Source organism: Cyprinus carpio, chromosome A7, assembly GCF_018340385.1.
Source record: "Cyprinus carpio isolate SPL01 chromosome A7, ASM1834038v1, whole genome shotgun sequence".
Classification (NCBI taxonomy): Eukaryota; Metazoa; Chordata; class Actinopteri; order Cypriniformes; family Cyprinidae; genus Cyprinus; species Cyprinus carpio.
Genome location: NC_056578.1, coordinates 41635076 through 41653167, shown reverse-complemented (window position 1 = coordinate 41653167; position 18092 = coordinate 41635076). Strand labels below are relative to the sequence as shown.

The 18092-nt window shown below is 33.5% G+C and overlaps 1 protein-coding gene across 1 annotated transcript in view; it reads right to left on the bottom strand.

Annotated features, from left to right (window-relative positions):
• LOC109049531 (adhesion G protein-coupled receptor L3-like) overlaps positions 1-18092 on the bottom strand; it is a 133313-nt gene that overhangs the window by 35267 nt on the left and 79954 nt on the right. The window contains exons 11-13 of the mRNA XM_042761400.1: positions 14540-14745; positions 9692-9868; positions 162-371 (exon numbers count right to left, since the gene is read on the bottom strand). Coding sequence (XP_042617334.1) covers positions 162-371; positions 9692-9868; positions 14540-14745 — 593 coding nt within the window. The remainder of the gene's footprint in view (positions 1-161; positions 372-9691; positions 9869-14539; positions 14746-18092) is intronic.

The following is an 18092-nucleotide window of genomic DNA, read 5'->3' as shown; positions in this document are numbered from 1 at the left end:
ATTGTTACTTAAATAGAATATATGTTAACTTAAAAATGGAAATGGAAACTATAAAACCAAACTCAAATTGTAATAGCTATTCATGCTACTAAAATAACATTGAAATGATAAGTTGTGAGTGTTTTTTTTTTTTTTTTTTTTTTTTTTTTTTTTTCTCGTACGGGCTGGTCCACGCGGTTGATGCCAGTGAGGAAGAGTGTTTCAGCGATGAAGAGCGAGATGCACAGGTTCTTGTGGATGGTGTTCCTGTCGCTCTGCAGGCCGCGGAAGAAGCAGAAGGTGAAGATGCAGACGAGCAGACAGACCAGAGACAGCAGGATCCCCACCCACGTGATGATGTCCAGCAGCAGACCATGAACCGGCTCTACTGTCTGCAGGGAGAGAGCACACACAGATCAGAACGCTTTCACATCCCTCTGAACAGCAATATTACACCTGGATATCAAAACATCGCTGTGAGCAGCAATTACAGATACACAGTGGCACCATCAAAGCACGAGAGCACATCAGAGCAATGATTTCAGATGCTTACACCAATAAAATATAAAAAAACATCAAAAAAACATATAAAATAAAATAAAATAAAATAAAATACATTTTAACATTTTAAATTATATTTTTATAATTTATAAATAATTATTAAAAAAACATTATTATATATATTTTTAATTGTATCATAAAAATTATAATTATAATTTTACTTTTTATTTTTCACTTATTTATTGTTCTAGGTACCCTTATTGTTTATATTTGAATTTATTTATTTATTTATTTATTTATTTATTTATCATTCTAGGGACTAATCAATCGTGCTATTCAGGTATTCACCTGATGGTGAACCTTTGTCCACAGATAAATGTAGGTAGCGACTTTTTTTTTAATATCTTGTGGTGTAATTATATATATATACACTCACTTAAAGGATTATTAGGAACACCTGTTCAATTTCTCATTAATGCAATTATCTAATCAACCAATCACATGGCAGTTGCTTCAATGCATTTAGGGGTGTGGTCCTGGTCAAGACAATCTTCTGAATTCCAAACTGAATGTAAGAATGGGGAAAGAAAGATGATTTAAGCAATTCTGAGCGTTGCATGGTTGTTGGTGCCAGACGGGCCAGTCTGAGTATTTCTCAATCTGCTCAGTTACTGGGATTTTCACGCACAACCATTTCTAGGGTTTACAAAGAATGGTGTGAAAAGGGAAAAAACATCCAGTATGCGGCAGTCCTGTGGGCGAAAATGCCTTGTTGATGCTAGAGGTCAGAGGAGAATGGGCCGACTGATTCAAGCTGATAGAAGAGCAACTTTGACTGAAATAACCACTCGTTACAACCGAGGTATGCAGCAAAGCATTTGTGAAGCCACAATACGCACAAACTTGAGGCGGATGGGCTACAACAGCAGAAGACCCCACCGGGTACCACTCATCTCCACTACAAATAGGAAAAAGAGGCTACAATTTGCACGAGCTCACCAAAATTGGACAGTTGAAGACTGGAAAAAGTTGCCTGGTCTGATGAGTCTCAATTTCTGTTAAGACATTCAGATGGTAGAGTCAGAATTTGGCGTAAACAGAATGAGAACATGGATCCATCCTGCCTTGTTACCACTGTGCAGGCTGGTGGTGGTGGTGTAATGGTGTGGGGGGATATTTTCTAGGCACACTTTAGGCCCCTTAGTGCCAATTGGGCATCGTTTAAAATGCCACGGCCTACCTGAGCATTTGTTTCTGACCATGTCCATCCCTTTATGACCACCATGTACCCATCCTCTGATGGCTACTTCCAGCAGGATAATGCACCATGTCACAAAGCTCGAATCATTTCAAATTGGTTTCTTGAACATGACAATGAGTTCACTGTACAGTCACCAGATCTCAACCCAATAGAGCATCTTTGGGATGTGGTGGAACTGGAGCTTCGTGCCCTGGATGTGCATCCCACAAATCTACATCAACTGCAAGATGCTATCCTATCAATATGGGCCAACATTTCTAAAGAATGCTTTCAGCACCTTGTTGAATCAATGCCACGTAGAATTAAGGCAGTTCTGAAGGCGAAAGGGGGTCAAACACATTATTAGTATGGTGTTCCTAATAATCCTTTAGGTGAGGGTATATATATGAGTATCTTTTACTGCAAAGCTGCAAACTAGCCTCCAGCAAGTTAATAAACCTACAAAACTGTCTTCATGCATGTATTGTGTATTTTTCTGTTAAGCGCGTGTGACAGTCAGTTTGATTTATTATCGTGCTGCAGTTAAAGCGCTCAGATCCCGCAGATGGCATCACTGATTCCCACTGTACTCCCTCTGTAGGGTCCCTACGGAGGCCACAGCCAGGGGAAAAGAGCACAGCTGATATGGGACACATCCCAAAAGACTCTGAGTCTGGAAGACTGGATGTCAGCATTTCTGAAGAACATAGCACATGAATATTTATGAGCACTGCATAGGTAACAGTACATAGCTTGTGTGTGTGTGTGTGTGTGTGTGTGTGTGTGTGTGTGTGTGTGTGTGTGTGTGTGTGTGTGTGTGTGTGTGTGAGACCCAGAGGGCCGCTGAGCATATAACACATCACTCTTCCTGAGGCCCACTCACCCTTGAGCGCTATATCTCCTCTACATTCAACAGCAGTGTGTGTGTGTCAGTGCTGTAAGTAAATCAACAGCTCAAGCCTGCTCAGCAGAATCCACAGTGAGTCTCAGATTTTATAGAGTCAACGCTGAGCTCAAGTAAATCTACACACAAGTGTACATGCACTCTCAGAAAAAAAAAAGCACACACACACACCCACACGCAAACACACACACACACACGGACACTCACACACTCTACAAGCACTCTCAGAAAAAAAAAAGGTACAAAAGCTGTCACTGGGGTGATATCTGTGGAAAAAAAACACACCTTTGTACCTTATTTACCCCTAAAGGATGCATAATAGTACCTTAAAAGTAAATATTGGCACCTAAAGTGTACATCTTAGTGAAAGGTACCACCCTAGTGACAACTGCAATAGCATTTTATGTATAAATTTTAAAATGGTAAAAAATTTGGTAAAAAAAAAAAAAAAAAAAAAAAAAAACCTTTTTTTCAACTCAGTATGTCGTACCGAACCTAAAGAGACTTGTGATTTTGTGATCTTATAAATTTTTTCTAACAAAAATCAAAAATAATAAACATTTTTCGCATCTCCAAAACACAACATGTAACCCCAGGTCCTGGGGCCCCAAAAATAAAGCGTGCGTACGCACAAAACCTAACTCCCTGGTTATTATAACACACACCAAGTTTGGTTTGAATGTGCTCTCGTGATATGGAGATATAGCCTCACGTCCACTTTGGTGTGCTCTTCGTCGAATTCACTCGCGTGTTATTCGAGAACGCTTTGACTAATCAACTCGAATTCCACTGCTTTTTTTTTTTTTTAGCATGGTCTGAAGATGATCTGGTCTGATTTTTCAATATTGAATCATCTTAAACCAAGGAATCTGAAGAAAAGAGAATTTTGATGATGATGATGAAGAAGAAAGAATGACAATATTTAGTCATTTTCATTCATATGCATCACGATAACAATATATTCAGTAATAATACAAGTTTTTACTAAAATATTTTGAGAAATAAATAAAAAATAATGAAAGTAAATGCCACATGGACATTAACATGAACATTTTTGAGAGACGATGCTAATGAGTCACTGAATCAGAGTATTGAAGTGATTCACAGAACTGAACAATATCAGCATTTTTTCTGAAGTTTAAATCAGAAATGATATTAAAACAAAAAGCGAGAAGCGTTGCACTGCAGGAATCTTTAATAAACATAATGGCTAAGAAAAAAAACCCACATTATTCAGTTGACACTGTCAAAAAAAATAACTTCTATAATAAACATTTGTTATATATATATATATATATATATATATATATCAAACAGCTCTAGTAGAGAGACATAGATGGACAATCAGGAAATCTTCTGAATAACACACACACACACATAGAGGTGATGGAGCAGGTGTGTGATTAATAGTGTTCTGCTCTCCATCAAACACACCGAGACAAAAAAGTAAAAGAGATCAGTATGTGTGTGTGTCTGTTTGTGTGCGTGTGTGTGTGTGTCAACACTCTGGAAATGAGTGTTTGTGTGTGTGTGTGTGTGTGTGTGTGTGTGTGTGTGTGTGTGTGTGTGTGTGTCTGTGCTTCCAGATTCAAGATCTGGTAGATTTATAACCTGTCTGTGTTCTTCTTTCCTCAGTATTAGCTGATGTCTCACACAGTGCTGAGAAGTTTCCACAAATCCGTTCTTTTGAACATTTTGTTTCAATGAACCAGTTACAACATGAACAGCAGCAGTTCATCGGTTCTCTTACATGATCACGGTTTCCCAGACAGACATACAGTTCACACAGGTTAAACATGTTTTAATGGAGCACTCAAAATAAAATAAATAAAATAAAATAAAATAAAATAAAATAAAATAAAATAAAATAAAATAAAATAAATTTATTTATTTATTCAGGGGTCATTAAGATCTTCTTTAAATATATTATTAATTTTATTAATCAAGGATGCATTAAATTAATCAAAAGTGACAGTAAAGACATGTATAATGTTACAAGAAATTTCCAAATAAATGCTGTTCTTTTGAACTTTTTATTCATCTGTAAATCCAGAAAAATAAAATGCATCACTGTTTCCTCAAAAATATTGAGCAGCACAACTGTTTTCGACATTGATAATAATCAGAAATGTTTCTTGAGCAGCAACTATAGTATATTAGAATGATTTCTGAAGATCATGTGAAGTCATGTGAAGACTGGAGTAGTGATGCTGAAAATACAGCTTTGATCACAGCAATAAATTACATTTTTAACAGATATTCACATAGAAAACAGCTGTTTTAGATTGTAATAATATTTCACTCTTTTTACTGTATTTTTGATCAAATAAACGCAGCCTTGGTGAGCAGAAGAGACTTATTTCAAAAAAATCTTACAACCCCAAACTATTGAACAGTAGTGTACATCTAAACAGCACTACTTCTGTCATGCTTTTACATACTTTTGAAACTTAAAGGAAAAGTAGCAGCAGCAGGAGGAATTTTATTGAGAGGAATGTTAAGTTTGCTTTAGTTGAGATGGGTGTGAATGTGCTGAATGATTTCAGTCATTCACAAAGGCCTTCAGAGCAGTAAACATGAACACATTTCACTCAGAATTCAATCAGTCCTTGTTTCCTCGCCCTAACAAGGTGTAATTCTGTCGCCGTTCACACGCACACCCCTGCGATGAGAGCATGAGGTAACCATGGCGACCAGCGGCCTCCTTTAAGATTGATGGATGACGATTGTGTGACATTGTCCCCAGACTCAGCATCACTCCAGCGCTCTCGATGTGTCCATTAATTTGGCTCTTGCTATCACTGCCACCGCTGCAGCCATGGCAACAACACAATGCTCACCTCTGAGGATCGACCCGCAAAACCTCGCTCTCGCTCCTCAACAGACGCATATCAAAGAATCAAAACCTCCGCTCCGCTCCCCCAACAGACCATAGTTGAAAGAAGGGCATGGACCGAATGGATGCTCATGAACAGAAAATGAAACCCCTTCGTAAAAAGTGTTTTCTCTGATTCAGTTATGTGGTGTGCGGCTTTGCCTAATTGGGTGTGGTCATATCTGAAAAGGGTGTGGTTAAGTTAGGCAGTACAAACAGTTATCCCTTTTTGTATCCAGTAAATGCAGTTTGGCAATTTATATATATTATATAGATTATATCTTATATTATTATTAAATATATATCTATATATATATATATATACAATATATATATATACAGTACCAAGTTCAAATTGGTTGATCATGGGCTCATATGTTTTTTTGCTGTTATTTTTTTAAAAGTTTCATATGCTCGTCAGTGCTACATTTATTTGATCAAAAATACAGGAAAAATATTTATATTTTGAAATATTGATGACGTAAAAATAAGGGTGTTTCTATTTAATATGCATTAAACTCTAATTTATTCTGATGATGGGGATGCAAAGCTGAATTTGCTGGAAACTGTGCTGAAATATATATATATCGATATATATATATATATAGATATATATATTATATATAATATATATATATTAAACCTATGATACTTTTTTTTCGGATTCTTTGATGAATTGGTTTAAAAGAAGAGCATTTATTTAAAACTAGAAATTTTTTTAACAATAAATACACTACCATTCAAAAGTTTGGGGGTGAGTAACTTTTTTATTCATCTATTTTTGAAGAAATTAAAACTTTTATTCAGCAAGAATGTGCTAAATTGTTAAGAATGATAGCCAAACATTTATATGTTTAGAAGAGATTTATATATTTTATTCATCAATGAATCCTGAAAAAAGTATCGCAGTTTCAAAAAAATTTTGGCAGCACAAATGTTGCCAACATTGATAATTCTTTAATACATAAATCAGCACATTTAAATGATGTCTTAAGGATCATGTGACACTTTTATACTGGCGTAATGGCTGATGGAAATTCAGCTTTGCATCACAGAAATAAATTAAATTTTAAAGGATATTAAAAATAGAAGCCAATCTTTTATATTTGTAATAACATTTTACAAGATTACTGTTTTTTTTTTTGTTTGTTTTTTTATCAAATAAATGCATTTGATGAGCATTTCTTTAAATGACATTATAAGTCTTTACTGATCCTAAAATTTTGAACGGTATATTTTATTTCATATATCATCTATATATCATATATATTATATATATATATAATATTATATATATATATATATCTCTATATAATATTTACATTTACATTTAATCATTTATTTTTATTTCATATTTACATTTACATTTTATCATTTAGCAGACACGTTTATCCAAAGCTACTAATACATGAGGCAACATTTCTGTTTTTGTTGTTGTTGTTGTTTGTTAAATAAAAAGTATTTACATAAAAATTAATTTATTTCAATTTTATTTAAATATATATAAATCTAAAAAAGAAAAACATTCTCACAAAAGTTAGTTTGTTTCAATTTTAGTTGAATATTTATTAATGTATGTGCTTTTGTTTTATTTTTATCTATTTCTAATTTGCTTCAAATTATTTTCATTTCAGTTTTAGTTTTAGTAATTTTAGTATGTCAACTTACTTTGTTTCAGTTAGTAGCCAAGGCAACATTTCAAGTATTTTAAAGTTTTTTTTGTTTGTTTTTTATTCTTTATTATTATTGTTATTATTATAAATTTATTATTATTATTATTATAAAAAACATTATAAAAACAATATATTACCCATATTTTATTAAATAATAAATAAAACATTATAAATACATTATATTATTTATTTTTTTCCCCTAGTTAATGAGATCCGGTTTACTTGTCTGATCGTGTGCCTGGCGACACAAGCACACAGAGTGTTTTATATGTTTTCCTGCATGACCACAAGCTCTAAACTTAATCTACAGTGGGTGTGGCTAAGCCCAAGGTGGGTGTGTTCAAGCATTTAAGCATATGTGGCCGTGTCTATTTCTGATGACTGTGTCATTTTTAAAATAGCTTGCATTTTCTTTAGTTTTTGTGTATTTTAAATATTTCCGCTCCTCCTTATTGTATTATAAACTATAATAATATTTATTATTATGTAATTAATAATAGCGTTTTTAAAATAGCTTGCATTTTCTTTAGTTTTTGTGTATTTTAAATTTTTAAAATAGCTTGCATTTTCTTTAGTTTTTGTGTATTTTAAATATTTCTGTTTAGCTTTCATTTATTTTCTCTTTAGATGTAGATTTTGTAAATTTAGTACTTATTATTATTATTATTATTATTTAATTTCAAATTTTTAAGTTTTTCATTTGATATGTATGTTTTCTAGCAGTTTTGTTTCCATTAAGAAATTTTTTGTAATAGTTTTAGTTGTCAACATCAACAATGGCACTCATGCTCAAATGTGGGCGTGTTTAAGCTTGGAGGGGGCGTGTCCAATTCGGTGGTGGGCGTGTCACTGCCTCAAATAGGTGTGTCTCCAATCCTCACCATTCAATGACCTCTACTTCCAGATGTGACTCAAACACTGTAAATCTGAGTGGCGAGATTTTATTTTAAACAGCAGGACCTGAAGGAGACCTGCAGTTTTCCCTTCTCACTTGCTAATCAAAATATCTGTCAGCGATCTACTCCTCTCTCTCGTTCTCTCGAGAGCCACGGCTGTCGACGGCGCTCCACAGGGCTTTTCTTTCATCCGTCAAAATGTCTTTTCTCCCCCTCATTTTTCACTTTTTCCTGTCAATTGTTCTTCTGTTTCTTTCCAGGCAAAGCCGAACCTGGGCTCTGAATGGAAAATGTAAATGAAGCTTTTAGACTTAATGCACCTGGCTGAGGCTCCGTCCCATGCGACCCCACGCCTGCCAGATGGAGAAAAACCCCTGCGCTCGACCACACCGACACAACAATAGACATCAATAGAGAAACAACAACACAGAAACAGTCAAATGGCACTAATAGGTGAGCGGCTGAAAACAATGCATGGCAGCGACTCACAAAAACTCAGCAGGCGTCAAGCTGTACATCAGAAGCATCATATTGGCCTTTAAAAAAAAAACACAAAACCAACCGAAAGCAACAGTAACAATGCAAATACACAAGTGTATGCTGTTTGTTCGGCGTGTATTAAGTCGCTCAGCTGGGAATCGGCGTTGATCATGGATCATATGGAGAGATAAAGACCGCCCACCCGCTGATCTCCCACAATGCACCTCACAGCCTGGAGTCATCAGCAAACAATAAACAGTCTCCACAGAGATCTGCTCCACATAAACACACCTCACGCCTTTCTTCTGATTTCTTCAGAGCAAAAGACATTCAGCAGCTCCAAACATCCCGGGATGATTTACATCATATAGACGTAAATCACTGAGATACCATTATATTTCAAATCAGTCATTTTTATATTTTCACTTTTCTTCTGAATTTAAGTAAATTTTTTAGCTATTTTGTCATGTTAGTAGTTATGTTTATATATATATATATATATATATATGAGTAGTACTATATATGCACATTTTACTATTTTATATATAGTATAGTAATATTTAGGATTTTACATATTTTCTGTATATTTTTGGCATTTTTAGAACTTTAATTAAATTTAATATACAAAAAAACTACCAAAACTTCAAATAAAATATATTATTATTATTATTATTTATTTTTTTTAAAGCAACAAAAATGTCCTTAATATGGTTTTATTTAACTAAAAACTTAACCCTGGGTAAAACTTGAAGCTATTACACATAATGCATTATAAAAGTATTTTAAATGCATGAATTATTCCTTGCAATGCACCTTATATTGCACTGTATGATCTCATGAATAATTAAAATCACAGTAATAATACTTATTTATGCATTGTTACACTTTTAGAAAGTATAATGCATAAAAACATGTAGTTTAATTTCAGATTTCAAATATTATAATGCATTTTAACTTACAATTACAATTATTTATTTATAATTCATTATACATAATAGCTTCAAGTCATTACTGGTTTCCACCATGCTGAATGACAAGAAACACGAAACAAGAAACAATTGTTGCAATGTTTAAATTGTTGGACCGAAGGGAGCGCAAACATGGTTTTACAAACAATTTATGGTGTGATGGAAGCGTCTCTACCTCCACGTCCACGTGAGCCATGAGCACAGCGAAGTTGGTGAGGTGTGTGCAGGAGCAGGTGGTGTGTGTTCGGTTGGTTCCCAGCAGCCGGCAGTCCTGCGCGCGACCGAAGCCCGTCATACTGCGCTTCGAGTAGCTCCAGAATGAACAGTTGGGGTTGAAATTCTCCTCAGACTGCTGGAAGAGGAGGAAGAAGAAACTGCGTCAGAGAGGAAAGCAGCGAAACACACAACATAAGCGAGAACAAGAGTTACACTCGGGGTTCAAAAGATGCTGCCACACATGCTAAAAGACTTTAACCAGCAGAACTCCTTTTCACTGATCATGAAAGTGCAGGATGCCAAAGAAAAATGTGTCACTTTGTTTTATTTTTTGTCCTGATGTTTGAAAATAATGTAAATAAAAATCAAATAAGAAAAATGATGAATAAAAAATAAAGTCATATTAAAATCAATTATAAAAGAGTACAACTTTATATATATATATATAGATATATATATATATAATTAATATATATATAATATTATAATATATATATAGATAAATAACTATAATAACAATATATTAATAAAAATTCTATACACAGTTACAAAAAAATCTAAAAAAATGATTAAAACGCTTACCAAAATTTCTAAAGTAAAATTAAATAAAATGAAAATGGAAACTATAAAAATTAAAGCTCATTCTGAAAACTATAATAGTATCTCCTTTATATACTAAAATTACTGCTAAAATAATAATAATAATAATAATAATGATAACAATAAAAAAAAAAAAAAAAAAAAAAATAATAATAATTAAGACTTAATAATGTACATTCAGTTCACACTTAGTACATTCTATTTTCCTCCCATAAACACTCAAGTTGTACTTCATTTAGTCACAAGGTTACGCAAATAGATAATAATTTTAAATATCATCAAAACTTAATCGCATCTAATCCTCTAAACTAATATTTTTTTTTTTTTCTTCTGTATTATGGAGGAAAATAAATCAAACTGAATTCTAAGGAATGGATTTAAACCGAGGAGCCGAGAGTAAAACACTCCTCCGCACTGGTGGCTAAAGCATTATCAAATTAGCCAAATCTGTAAACAAACAGACACTCTGGATTCTGTGGAAATCTGCTGATTCCTCGTGGATTTGCCGATATCTTTTTCTCCGTGAACGAATCTAACTAAAAACTTAACCCTGGGTAAAACTTGAAGCTATTACACATATGCATTATAAAAGTATTTTCAATGCCTGACGTCATTCCTTGCAATGCACCTTATATTGCACTGTATATCTCATGAATATTAATCACAGTAATAATACTTATTTATGCATTGTTACACTTTTAGAAAGTATAATGCATAAAAACATGTAGTTTAATTTCAGATTTCAAATATTATAATGCATTTTAACTTACAATTACAATTATTTATTTATAATTCATTATACATAATAGCTTCAAGTCATTACTGGTTTCCACCATGCTGAATGACAAGAAACACGAAACAAGAACAATTGTTGCAATGGGTTTTTTTTAATTGTGTTGGACGAAGGGAGCGCAAACATGGTTTACAAACAATTTCATGGTGTTGATGGAAAGCGTCTTACCTCCACGTCCACGTGAGCCATGAGCACAGCGAAGTTGGTGAGGTTGTGTGAGGAGCAGGTGGTGTGTGTTCGGTTGGTTCCCAGCAGCGGCAGTCCTGCGTCGACCAGAATGAAGCCGTCATACTGCGCTGTGTGAGTAAGCTCCAGAATGAAACCGTTGGGGTTGAAATTCTCCTCAGATGCTGGAAGAGGAGGAAACTGCAGACTACAACCGGCAGGAGTCAGGAAGGAGGAAAAGCAGCGAAACACACAACATAAGCGAGAACAAGAGTTACACTCGGGGTTCAAAAAGATGCTGGCCAAACACGCTAAACGACCTTTAACCATCAGAACTCCGTTTTCACTGATCATGAACGTGCAGGTATGCCAAAGAAAAGTGTGTCACTTTGTTTTATATTTTGTGTCCTGATGTTTGAAAATAATGTAATATAAAAATCAAATAAGAAAAAAAAATTTATGAATAAAAATAAAGTCATATTTAAAATCAATTATAAAAAGAGTACAACTATATATATATATATATAATATATATATATATATATATAATATAGATCTATATATATATCTATCGATATGATAACCTATAATAACAAAGATAATTAATTAACCACTATCTATTACACAGTTACAAAAAACAATCTAAAAATGATAAAAACGCTTACCAAAATTCGCTTAAAGTAAAATTAAATAAAATGAAAATGGAAACTATAAAAATTAAAGCTCATTCTGAAAACTATAATAGTATCTCCTTTATACTAAAATAACTGCTGAAAATAATAATAATAATAATAATAATAATAATAATAATAATAATAATAATAATAATAATAATAATAATAATAATAATAATTACATTCAGTTCACACTCAGTTACATTCTATTTTCCATAAACACTCAAGTGTACTTCATTTTCACAAGGTTAAGCAAATAGATAATAATTTAATATCATCAAACTAATCGATCTATCCTCTAAACTAATTTTTTTTTTTTTCTTCTGTATTATGGAGGAAAATAAATCAAACTGAATTCTAAGGAATGGATTTAAACCGAGGAGCCGAGAGTAAAACACTCGCACTGGTGGCTAAAGCATTATCAAATTAGCCCAAATCTGTAACAAACAGACACTCTGGTATTCTGTGGAAATCTGCTGATTCCTCGTGGATTTGCCGATATCTTTCTCCCGTGAGCGAATCTAACACACAAACAGCTCCAAAATAGACTCCAGGAAGAAAATATTTGTGTGTGTCATTTACTTTCTGCGTTCCAATCAATAAAGCGCTTGGAGAAAAATAATTCAGGCAAAAATGCTGGTGGGGGGGGGGATTGGCAGATTTTAACCAGCAGAACTATTTGTTTTACCGATCATGGCATTGCAGGAAGAATGATAACAATAAAATTGGATGAGCCATTTTACCATAAGACAACAGAAGTATGAAATTACATATAAAGATGTTCTTTAGTCTTACTTAAGTGGGTCAAAAACACTCTAAAATTGAGCTAAACTCATTTAATCTAAATAAAAACTATAAAACATTTTCATTTAATTGCAATTAACATGCACATTGAGTGTCTGAAAACATTATATTCAGTTCAAAGAAATACATTCTTTTAAAGTCTATTAGTTCCGTAATAATGCTTAAGCGTGCTTTTGTTTCACAAGGATGAAAGCCCATTTACACCAAGTATGATGACTAGAATGATAACTATACATCAACGCAAAATATTGTTCTGTTTATTATAAGCTTGTGCTGTGGTTTAGTCATCAGCTACTTTAAATGCTCAAGCTCTTTAAAACAGGATTCTGATTGGCTGACAATGTTTTCATCCTTCATCAGCTGCAAAAAAATAAAAATAAAAATAAAAATCCTCTTGAAAGGCATCCCAATGATACTTGGTAAGACCATACACTAACAGTCTACTAACTAGTTAACATAGTTGCAGAGTTACTAATAGTTATAGGGCCCTGTGAAACCAGTTGCAGTTTTTTCCCAATTCCCCCTTTTTTTTTTTTTTTTTCTCGGATTCCATTGTTTTCATTATTATTATTTTTTCTGGACTCTGTTTTAATGGTTAAATTAAATGTTAGTAATCTAAAAGCTTATCTAATTCATTAAAAACATGAAATTTTTAACAATTTAACAACCATTTATTAAAAGTTTAACCAAAAATACATTTTTAGGGCTCTATGAAATGTATATATATATATATATATATATTTTTTTTACATATATATATATATATATATATTGATATATATATTAAATTACAAAAAAATTTATTATTTACAAACTCTCTTTATTTATTTATTTACAATACTAGGGCACTTTCCAAAATAATAAAAACAAAAATATGTCCCCAGAAATTCTGTGTTGTGCATTGAATTTTTTTTCTGGTAATTAGATGAATTCATAAAACTTTAATTAAAAATTTTGAATTTATATTTTAATCAAAAAAATTTCTATTTAACAAACCATTTCATTTTCAATCCATACCACAATTGCATTGATAATGGCACAGAGGAATGATATTGTTGGAATTGTCCCAAATGTATTCATCCAAAATTTGTCAAATTTTATGACATTCTGCGTTATACGGTAAATTAAAATTGTATGCCTGGATTCTGCTATTTGTCCCCATTTTCCACATTGCAGAAAACATAGGGCCTTATAGTTAGTAAAATGTCTAAAGTGGACTATGAATAATAGTCTTTATATAATAATTTCTTTTGAGTTTGCAATGATTTTTAAAACTATATCGTTATCATAGTTATCATCCTTAATACATAATTAATCAATAGCATCCAATCGATTTGCTTGAATTTATGAAGTTTTAAACCTTTTATATTTGAATCATTTTCTGCCTTTTTGGGAGAAAATCTATGGAATTATACTAGCTAAATTCTCAACACATTTACACACACAGGACTGCGATTCTGTGGAAAAGTACACCAGTTCTGCGGGTGTAGATTCAGTGTGGGTCAAATCGAATCCCCAGATCTCTCAACCTGTCTAACCATGATGTGTGTTTAATTTTTTGGATGTGTTTCAATAAAATGCTTGGAGAAAAATCATTCAGGCATAAATGCTGGTGTTGTGACTGAGGGACCGTTCATTCATCACCCATTCTTCCGAGTTACCCAACCAATCACACACACATATACACGGTCCAGAATGATTATTCCAAGGAATGTTTATTCCGACAGCAAATCCCAGAGTGAACGCAACACAAGCCGGCTCGGCTCCGTACCTGAATATGGCGCACGGTGAATATGACGGGGTCGGACAGGTAGACTTTGTTACTGTCTTTGTTGATGGCTGCCGTTATAATGGGAGAGTTGACGATGACAGAGTAGTTTGTGTTTAACGTCTCGCTGCTGAACTTCATGCTGGCGTTTTCAGTGGACAGATACGAACCCAGATGCTTGTACAGGACGAACGCCATCCGGATTTCCCCTGAAAGACAGAGCGACAGAAAGAGAGCGGCTGTTAGTTTCATTATGAATTTATTCAGCATCATTATGATGACAAAGATCATTTGTTTCAGTTCATTCAGAAGTATTCGCTGCTCAACAGAAGCTGAAAAAATCCTCACATTTGAGGGAATTAAATAAATCGGTCAATCATATTTACATACAGGAGAGCAAGGTCAGACATGACCTTGGGGCAAAAATACCACCAAAATTAATAAAAACTCCTCCAAATCTGAGACACAGTAGCAAAAAATATGCCACCGTATGAGTTTGTTTTTAATATTTTTAACATATCACACATGTAAGAGTACAGTTTTTCCCAAATATCAGCATGACAGCAACTGTGATATTGATTTTATTCACTTCAATGATGAGACATTAATATTGAGTATCTTTATTCAAACACACTATTGTCTGTTTTTGTATCTATTTCACAAGTAAAAACAGCTCCAAACAAAGCCACAGCAGAACCATGGCACAGCGTTTTTTTGTTACTGAATGAATCTATTTTTAAACAAATCAGGTGAGTCAATGATTCAGTGACTCACTCATTAAAACAATTCCTCGTTTCACTGTTAGAAGTATCATTTCATATTTCTATCCTGGAAATGTGTAATGGTAGTGTAGATGCATTCATGGAATCTCTGAGCTGCATTAAAAAAAAAAAAAAAAAAAAAAAAAAAAAAACCTTGGAGTCTTTAGGATTTTTAATGTTTTTGAAAGAAGACTCTTCTGCTCACCAAGGCTGCATTAATTTGATCAAAATTACAGTAAGAATCATAAAATTGTGAAATATTATTACATTTTAAAACAACTGTTTTCTGTTTGAATATCTGTTAAAATGTAATTTATTTCTGTGATCAAAGCTGTATTTTCAGCATCATTACTCCAGCCTTCAGTGTCACATGATCTTCAGAAATTATTCTAATATGCTGATTTCCTGCTCAAGAAACATTTCTGATTATTATCAATGTTGAAAACAATTGTGCTGCCCAGTATTTTTGTGGAAACTGTGATGAATTTTTTGAGGATTGTTTAATTAACAGAAAGTTCACTTTTGATCAATTTAATGAACCCTTGCTGAATAAAAGTATCAATTTCCAAAAAACTTTTATCACAATTTCATTTGATTGGTAACCACCTTTAGGGTTTAATCGTCTAATTTATAAAATACGATGCATACTGTACATGCAAGGTTAGAAAACCTTAACTTAAAAAAAAAAAAAAAATGCTGCTTGTAATCAATTTATGTGGGCAAATATCGGCCCTTAATGGAAAAGAGCACGTGAGCGATCGGAGGGGAGCTCGTTTGGGAGAACAGCCAAAGCGACAGAATACCAAAGCAAAACTTGTTCAGTCTGCTGCTGGACATGACCTGATGGGGGTACTGGGGTTCATCCTCACATTTCTTTAGAGTTCACTTAAATACTCTTCATTACCACATCACAGAGAGCAAGCAGACACCATCTCCAGCTGAAGCTCTGTTTCAGATTATATTAGAGGAAAAGAGCAATGAAGTGAAATAATTTGAGCTTTGATTAGATGGGATTCGGTAGATCACGTAATGCATACATAATACCCATAATGCTTTGTTCCTCTCAGCAGCATTTACTGAGAGGCATAGAGGTTTCGAGAGAGCAACGAGAAAAAAAATCTAACTGCAGAGTCGATTTGATTCAGCTTTATTGAAATGTCATTAGCACTTTACTGCCTCCTTCGACAGAGCCACAGTTCTGCTCGTTATATTTGCTTTTTTTCTTGAAGAAGAAATGAACCAACCCCCCCCCCCCACCGTCTCCCCACCGCGTCTGGATCACTGACTCACAAGAAGACAAAACATTTTTTTTATGATTCCTGCTGACGGGCCGTTTGGTGGCAGGTAGAAAAACTTCTGATGAAGGAAACCAGTTCATAAAATGGGAATAAGTGTGGAGGATCTACATTGTTAGTCCTCTATTATATTTGCCAAGTAAGATACTGGAAATCAAGAGTTTCAGAGAAGTTTCATTTTTTTTTTTTTGTTACAGTAGGTAGACATCCAAAACGTCACTTCTACCGCCGCTCGTACCGCCGCCGCGGCGTCTGCAAAGTGCATTTGCAGCTTTTGACCGCTGAGTGGCGCTTTAATCACAAGATCTTCAAACAAGCGCATCAAAGCACATTTTCGCAAATAGACGTCAGTTTTGCCTCGCTGATGTGTTAAATTTTCACGGCTGCAGTCAGGGAAAATGAAAGAAAAACACTATAGTTAAAATATTTAATATTCACAGATGAAAGTTTGGTAATTATGAAGTTATGTGCATTTCTTAGAACGAATTCAAGCAGGATAAATGTGAAGCCTGTGCCTGAGCCTGTGCTTATATTTTCTCTAAGCTACACAGTATTACACCATATTTTAGATTTGACACATTTAATAGGTGTGCAGTATTATTTATATAATATGAAAAATTGTTATATTATTCAAAAGAAATTGTGGTTTGCTTTGCATCAGAGCATTAAAAGTGGTAGCCTATTTTAGGGAGCTAGGCTACATTTATATGCAAAAATGTCAATATTCTCATATATTAGGCCTATATTTTAATTTATATTTTAAAATTCCTTTAATAAAACAACATGCATTTTTGTTATTCGTTACCTGTCCTTTATTTTGACAGACAACTTCTTGGGAAAATATATTTGTCTGTAAGAAATTGATGCGTGTTTTATAAATTATTTTCTTTTATTTTAGTAAAAACGTGAGGCACTGTATAATTTCGTTCCCATTATTTTAGGCCTAAATAAAACAAGAAACGAATAAATTAAACCTGCACGATTTAGCTAAATCATTGAAACTCTAAAGAATGGGACGGATTAATAAAACGTCCTCACGATTAAACTCAAGTTCTCTCATTATAATCACCAAAGTGCAAATAATGTAAAAAAGAGCTTCATTAATAGACAACTTCAGTGATTTTAAAGGGAGCCGCCGTTACTTGCTTAAATAGAATTTAAGTTAAAAAAATAAAATTGCAGCCGCATTTAAATGCAGGTGTGTAAAATGTCTGCGTACAAGATTTGTGTGGCGCGAGATACTAAAAGCACACGCGCCACATATACTCTAATTTTTTTTTATCTTCATTACAAATCTTATTTGGTTTTATTTTGGATAATTGCATGTAAAAATTATTTACGTTGTAATGCATATGCAAAATGTGAATAATTATTCATATTTAAGTGTTTGTGCGAAAATTATTAATGCGCATGCAGGACAGGGAGGCGCCCTCTAGATCACTTGATTTTTTTCTGATAATGAATTAACTTAAAATTGTGGTGTCTCACATACATGAGAAA